The 8,088-nt window shown below is 43.8% G+C and overlaps 1 protein-coding gene across 2 annotated transcripts in view; it reads right to left on the reverse strand.

The window, feature by feature from the left end:
• Stxbp1 (syntaxin binding protein 1) overlaps positions 1 to 7,369 on the reverse strand; it is a gene marked incomplete at its 5' end in the record, with an annotated part of 36,931 nt that extends 29,562 nt beyond the window's left edge. For both annotated transcript variants that reach the window (XM_013513282.1, XM_013513281.1), the window contains 4 exon segments: positions 727 to 805; positions 2,104 to 2,180; positions 5,166 to 5,247; positions 7,320 to 7,369. In XM_013513282.1, coding sequence (XP_013368736.1) covers positions 727 to 805; positions 2,104 to 2,180; positions 5,166 to 5,247; positions 7,320 to 7,369 — 288 coding nt within the window.
• Between the last annotated feature and the right edge of the window lie 719 nt (positions 7,370 to 8,088).

The following is an 8,088-nucleotide window of genomic DNA, read 5'->3' on the forward strand; positions in this document are numbered from 1 at the left end:
AAAAAAAAAAAAAAAAGAAAAAATTAGAGACGATACAGAGTTTTCGATACAAGATGGTGGAATTCACCAGTGGTTGGCATATTGCATACTGTTGTCTTCAAACCAGTTGTTCAGATTACCAGACAGGAAATGCAAATTAAAACAACACTGAGACTCCATCTCAGAAAGAATGGCTATCACTAAGAAATCGACCAGGGGCTGGGGATTTAGCTCAGCGGCAAAGCACCTGCCTGGCAAGTGCAAGGTCGTGAGTTCGGTTCCCGGCACCGGAGAAAAACCAAAAAAAAAAAAAAACAAGAAATCAACCAATAACAAATGCTGGAGAGGCTGTGGGGAAAAAGGAACCTTTCTCCACTGCTGGTAGCCTTGTAGATTGGTGAAACCACCGTGGAAATCAGTTTGGAGATTCCTCACAAAACTAGGATTAGAAGTTCCACTCAACCAAGCTATTCCCCTTCTGGGTATTTTCCCAGAAGAATTAAAAAGATCATACCACAGCGATATATGGGCACCCATGTTTATAGCAGCATAATTTGTCACAGCTAAATCGTGGGTGTATGTTTATTTCTGTCTCTTATGCAATTTACCTTCTGAAAAGAAAATAAAAGATCAGGACAACTACAGCAACAATGTGTCTTTCCCCTGTTGATCTAACCTGGGTTGGGTTCAGCCCAGTGAGGCAGCAAGGCGAACCTGGCCAGGCAAAGGCAGCTCACAGCTACTTACAGTCAGTGAAGAAGACGTGCGCAGCCCGGTATTTAGCAGTCGGTGGGTCCTTAAAGTCACTGATGAGAGAGTGCACTGACTGTGGACAGAAACAAAAGAAGGTGCTAAGGGCAATGACAGAGCAAATGGGACTGAGAGCTGAACCACTGAACCGAGTGGCACCCAAGTGGTGTCAGGACACCTGCACAAAATACTGGAGGGTTTTTCTGATGTATAACTCTAACACTCATGTTCTGACACAGTTGGGTTCTCAGCACTTGAAATGAGGATTATTGCAGAGGTTAGCCCATTCTAGAATGACGATATGAGTGCCATACTACTTGAGTTCCTGAGAAAAGACCACAAAACTGGGCAGAAACCTTGCAGGAGATTCATGTTGATGAAGCTCTGGCAATTTAGTTGCATTGCAGGAACTTGTATATAAACCAATTTTCAAAAATGATAAGAAGGTGTGAAAATCAGATTATTTGTTTGTTTGTGACAGGGTCTAGCTAAATTGCCCACCTGGGCTCAAACTGGAATCCTCCAGCCTCAGCTTACCAAATAGCTGGGATTATAGATTGCAACCCATCTGGCTCAGGAGAATTTTTTAAAATACAGATTAAAATGTAATGCCTGTAATCCCAAGACTCAGGAGGCTGAGACAGGAGGATTGTTGCAAGTTCAAGGTGAGCCAGGGCTATGCAGTGAGTCCAACACCAGCCTGAACTGCATGATAAAACTCTGTCTCAAAAAGACAAAAAAAGAGAGAGAGAGAGAGAGAGAGAGAGAGAGTAAGACCTAAAATAGGCCGGGCATGGTGGCGCATGCCTGTAATCCCAACACTCGGGAGGCTGAGGCAGGAGGATCGTTGCAAATTCAAGACGAGCCTGGGCTACAAAGTGAGCTCAAGGCCACCCTGACCTGCATAGCAAGACCCTGCCTCAAAAAGACCAAAAGAAAAACAACAAAAAAAAGGAGGACCTAAAATAACTACCAACCAAGTAAGAAAATGGACCTTGCCTGGATTTTGACTTTAAACAATCCCTCAAAATCAGGGAAAACAGGCCTAATTGGATATTGATGAAATAAATCTGAAATGAAAATATGAAAGCCTGGAGGTAGATCCCCTGTCTGGAGAGGACTGCAACAGGGAAAACTAATGACCCAGGGAATACCCGCGCTGACTTTCTGCACTGCTGCCTAGCACAAAAGGTTTAATACAACTTCACTTCCCACTGCACAACCTCCCCCCAGGTCACATCTGTGGATCACAATGCTAAACAAAGCAGTGTATTAAATGCGTGCTTAACCTAGAAACATGGGGTGCCATGTGCCAGAGATCCCAGGACCAGCATATATAAGCTAGCCTTAGCTCTTCTCCCTGGTAGGATTTACCTTCTCCGAAGGAGTGATAAGATACACGGCCTCCAGGCTGGGGAGCGGTTCTCTGCGCTTGTTAATGTCTTCCACAACTAGATGACAAAAGAGCCCACAGTTAGTAAGAGCACATGACTAGGATCATAAAACTAGAAGCAACATAGACAGGTGGCCTTCAGACTGACAGGTCAAAGGCTACAATAAGGAGGAAGAAAAGGAATTCTTACCTCTTCCTTAAAGTTACCATATTCTTTGTGAGTGAACTCCACTGTTTCACTATGGCCAAGACATTAGAAAACCTGATTATTTTTCCCCTTGAGACAGGGTCTTGGTAAGTTGCTAAAGTGTCCAAGCTGAGCTAAAACTTGCAATCCTTTTGCCTCAATCTCCCAGGAAACCTGAAATCTTTTCACACTAGATAGTTCCCATTTTAGTTTAAGTAAATCCCTTTGTTGTAAGAGAAAATGGAAATGGCTGACTCATTCTGTCAAGAAGGTTTTTTGTCCTTCCTTTAGCTTTTCCTCATCTGTCCTAAATAATCTCAGTTCCTTTAGAATTTTCATGATGTGTTTATTTATCAACCATTGGGTAGTTTTATCATTTTTCTCTGTACATCAAATAAACATTCCAAGCCAGGCATGGTGGTGCACGCCTGTAAACCCAGCATTCAGGAGGCTGAGGCAGGAGGATCATTGCAAGTTCCAGACCAGCCTGGGCTACAAAGGGAGCTCAAGGCCAGCCTGAACTGCATAGCGAGACCCTGTCTCAAAAAGACAAAAAAAAAAAAACAAAAAAACAAAAAACAGAAAAACCACAAATAAACATTTCAAACATAAAATACTTTATGTAATACTGCTCCTCTTAGCAGTTCAAAGATGTAGCATTCTGCTTTGTTAAAGCAAGCCACAGGCTGGGGATATAGCTCAGTGGCACAAGACCTGCCTGGTAAGCGTGAGGTCTTGAGTTTGATTCTCGGTATCAAAAATTAAAATTAAAATTAAAATTAAAATTAAAAAAAAAGCAAGCTATAGGCTTTGTACTACAGTATTTCCTTTATGGCCATATCAGCTACTTCTCCCAAGAAAAACAGCTTTGGAGAGGTTCCTCATCTCACCAGTCACCCAATGAAGTTTAAGAGAGTGTGATCTATGCCACACTGTCTTCTGGCACACACAGAATGTACGGTTGTGTATTACTCTTCCTGTGCAGATGTTTTATGTAAAAAGGCGTAACTTTAGAAGTATTCCTTATAACATCTATAAAAACTTTCACCCCAAATAATGCTCAAATTAATCCCCTAACCATCTACTTCACCAGCGGTTGTAGAGTTTTAAATGTTATAGCCTACTAATACTTCCCCCAAAATGTTCTGGGGCCTCAGCATACAGCTGTGAACTTTTTAATTTTCCTAAGGGAGGACATATTTTGAAGCCTGCCTTTGTGGGGAGGGAAGAGCTGCGTGTGGTGGAAGGAACTGAGCTGTCAAAGGAAGTCAGTGGTAAAGTCTAACTTGGAAGAATTGAGAGATAACAGTATGAAAGTTTACATATATATGAAAAACAAAGGAGTAAGGTGGCTACTTCAGGGCAATGGACCCTAGAGGATGAGGATGGAGCATTAAACTTACTAACCCCATTTGGCTTTTTCCCCTTTCTCTGCATTTTTTTTCTTTGATAGAGTAAAACAGTTTGTTTGTCTGTTTGAGGTGAGGCCTCATTATGCTGCCCAGGCTGATCTGGAGCCCATGGGCTCAAGCCATCCTCCTGTCTCAGCTTTCTAAGTAGTTGGGACTATAGGTATGTGCCACCACATCCAGTGGGGGGAAGAAAGTTATAAAAATTCAGCCAGAAAGCTAGGTGTGATGGTGCACATTTATAATCCCAGTTACTTAAGAGGCTTCAAGACCTTCACGGGCAACTTAGGGAGATCCCATCTCAAAAAAATAAAAAGGGGGTAAGGTGTAACTCAGTGGTAAGATTGTTTGCCTAGTATGTCTGAGGACTAGTAAAACACACACACGCACAGTCAGTGAGGAAGATAACTATAAGCTCAGAATAGGGGCAAGCCTGGTCAAAAAAACTGACTTGGGACCCAGGCATGGTATAACACCTCTAATCCCAGGAAGTTCGAGACCAGACAGGGTTACACAGTGAGTTCAAAATCAGCCTGAACTACATAGTGAGGCCCCGTCTCAAAACACCAAAAACAAAAACCCTGAACAACTGACTGGAAACACTGATGACACAAAAATCACTCTAAAAATTATGTGCTCCCACAATCAATAGGAAAACGACAATACAGTACCATCACAATTTAAGGACTTTTTTTTTTTTAAAGACAGGGCCTCACTATGTAGCCCAGGCTGACCTCAAACTCTCAGTGATCTACCCTCCTGCCTCAGCCTCCCTCCTGAGTGCTGGGGTTGGAGGTGTGCGCCACCGCACTCAGCTTTGTTTTGTTTTACTGTTTTAGAGTATTCTGCTGTGTAACTATTGCACTACAATTTAATCAGTCACTGTGTGTGTGTGTTGCTAGAGATGAACACAGCCTTGCACATGTAACCACTCTACTCAACAGCTATTTCCCATCTGGGACCTCTATGCCAACGTTCTGGGAACTCTCCCACCCATGTGAACAGACATCACAGCCTGGCTAGCTTACAGGACACATACAACACCTACCACTTTACTAGACTCTGCCATTGCCCCAGACAGGAGTTCCTGTTTTTCTGCGTCCTCACCGTCTGGTGAATCTGTAGTGGTGGCTCACTCTGGTTTGAATGGGATTTCCCTGATCACTAATGAGGTGGGGACTTTTCATATATGTATTAGCCATTTGAATTTCTTCCCTTATTAAATCCTTCTCAGGTAGACAACCTTCTTTCCTCGACATAACCTTTCTTTCAGCACTGATAGCAGAGAGCGCTGCACTAGGTGCGAGGATGCAGTGATGAACAGGCAGCCTGGCTCTCCCTCAGGGGCTGACAGTCTTACCACTCAGGTTGTTCGCACTGTCTAAAGTCCAGCGAGAATAATGACTAGGACAGAGTAAAGCCGCTCTGCCCCAACTGTTGTGCTTACTTGTTATCCCCTCAGTCATGATGTCTGTCATCTTGCAGCAGGAAGAGAGCATCCTCATGCTTAACTGGTCCACCACCAGCACCTGGACGGAGAGAGAGCTCATGAGCCACATGGCATCTGCTGTGATTCTCCCATCAGGCTACTGCACCAGCTTCAGAAAGCACCAAAAGCGCAGGCTGTGGGAGAAACCACATTTCCTATAGTCCAGAAGTCTGCAGAGACACGTTTTGCTTTTAACCCTCATAGCCAACCTACCCTTCTAGGAGTTAGGGTTTCCTCTCCTCGACTTGACTCAATTTCATAAGCTTTTTAAAAAAGGCTTTTGGCCAGGCTTGAGGAACCTGCCTATAATCTGAGGCTGACGCAGGAAGATCACTATGAGTTTGAGGCCAGCATGGACTACACAGTGAGAGGTTTTTGTTGTTGTTTTGTTGTTTTTTGAGAGAGGGTCTTGCTATGTCCTTGAACTCACTGTGTAGCTTAGGCTGGTCTCAAACTTGCTGCAATTCTCCTGCTTCAGCCTCCTGAGTGCTGAGATTATAGGCATGTACCACTTTGCTTGGCTATAGTGAATTTAAGGCCAGCGTGAATTACATACTGAGGCCCTGTATCAAAAAAAAAAAAAAGAGAGAGAGAGAGAGAAATAATAATTAAAAAGCAAAAAATAGTTTTCATTTCCATGATTTATAAAAGTACTCAAAAATGCAAAATGAAGGAAAAATCATTGTAGTATCAACACTGAGAGATAATCACATTAGTGAGTATATTTTCGGCTGGGTATGGTGGTGCATGCCTGTAACCGAGCACTCTGGAAGGCAGAAGCAGGGGCATCACAAGGTTGAGCACAGCTTAGGATACTGAGCCATTTAAAATAAAAATACCGTCTTAAAATAAAAATCAAAAAGGTCTGGGGATGTAGCTCAACCCAAAGGCCTGAGGTCCAACCCGCAGTACCACAAACAAAACTTTTTTAAAAAAACTGAGGGCTGGGGCTATAGCTCAGTGGCACAAGTGCCTGTCTGGCAAGCACAAGGTCCTGAGTTTGATTCCTGGTACCAAAAAGAAAAAGAAAACTGAAAAGTGTCCATACATCAGGTATGGCACGAAAGGACCTGATGCAGGCGTCACGAGGAATCCTACCTTCTCTGGCACACACATCATCTGGCATCGCACTATAGCACTGCGCAGGCTGAAAGAACAAGAATGCTCCAGTCCTGGCCTCAGCTCACACCTGCCCCATTCAGTGAATCTTTCTAACCCCATTCACCCCAGAGAGAGAGGAAGGCAGCAGCTAATGCGAGGCTGTGTCTCTTGTCCTTTAATGACGTAAACCAAGAAGGAGGCAATGGGCACCAGACACATCCAGGCAGACAATGTGGACAGAAAGCTTTCTGCTGCAGAACCAGGACCAATTAGTTTCATCTTATGATGCAGCTTCCTCAAGAACTGTTTAACCTTCTCATGCCTATAAATCCATTTCCGATGGGAGAGCACCAGAGAAAGACATGTATAGAGTTCCCACCAGATGGCCTCACGGTAGTGAGGATGGATGTGCTGACCCAGACAGAATCTCACAGGGCCAGAGCGAGGCTTCCAAATCCCCTCGCGTCACTCAGCTCTGTTGCTCCCGGGCCCCTAGTAACCCTGCACATGTGAGGAATCCAAGAATGGCTGATATCATCCCTCAGTGCCATAGGGGCACATTCACAAAACCTGGCCAGCAAGACACCCAGCCCTGGGCCACAAGGCGACTCTTAAAACGCTGGCGACACTCATGAGGACAGCATGGGCCATTCTATGTCAGCCACTCCAGGAACCTAAGGTCATCTTCAATCCGAATGGCTTTAGCACTTCTTTCACGCCCATTATAGTTTGCAGCACCGCTGTAGATGTTGCAGGTAAAACTGACAGATGTTATATGAATAAACCGGCTTTTTTTTTTTTTTTTTGGTGTTAATGTGATCAAGCGACCTCTGAACCAAGATTCTATAAAATGAAAGGCAGTGTAGACTGCCTTCTCCCATCCATGAGCTTTTTGTGGCTTTGGTCACAGCAAAAATCCCTCACTCCTGCCTGACTCCTTGTGTCCATCTCTGCCCCCATTATTTTTCTCACATGAACTCACCCTTAGGGACTTTGCATTCCTTTACTTACCTTCCATTCCCCCTTCTTCTTGACCTTCTTGATCACATCATGCATGATTTCTAAAAGAGAAGAGTAGGGGGGGAAATTTATGTATTTTAAGGACTTTTACATATGTCTGTTATACTAGGTCACTTTCCTTTAGGGTTTGTACGCTTGAGTCATGCAATCAACAATCAACTGAGTCCCAGTCAACCCACCATAAAGATAATCCTCTTCCTGCCACTGTAATTCAGTGGTTCTCAAACTTTTTCATTTCAGAACTTATTTTTACTCTTAAAATTTGAGGATTCAGAAAGGGTTGGTTTAAGTGGGTAAATACCTATTAGTATTTGCAATATTAAAAATTAGCTAGCTGGGAGTGGTGGCTTGTAATCCCAGAACTAGGGAGGCTGAGGCAGGAGGATCGCTGTGAGTTTGAGGCCATCCTGGGCTACATAGTGAGTCTAAGCCAGCCTGAACTACATACATAGCAAGACCCTGTCTCAAAAATAAATAAATAAATAAATAAATATTAGCCAGACACAGTGGCACACACTTGTGGCCCCAGCACTTGGAAAGTGATGGAGGATTGCTTCAAGTTCAAGGCCAGGGGGCTGGGGATTTAGCTCAGCGGCAAAAGCACCTGCCTGGCAAGCGCAAGGTCGTGAGTTCGGTTCCCGGTACCAGAGAAAAACCAAAAAAAAAAAAAAAAAAAAAAAAAAAAAAAAAAAAAAAGTTCAAGGCCAGCCTGGACTATATGAGTTCAAAGCCAGACTGAACCACAGCAGGACACCCTGTC

The sequence above is a fragment of the Chinchilla lanigera genome, unplaced genomic scaffold (assembly GCF_000276665.1).
Source record: "Chinchilla lanigera isolate Chin_1 unplaced genomic scaffold, ChiLan1.0 scaffold00018, whole genome shotgun sequence".
NCBI classification, from domain to species: domain Eukaryota; kingdom Metazoa; phylum Chordata; class Mammalia; order Rodentia; family Chinchillidae; genus Chinchilla; species Chinchilla lanigera.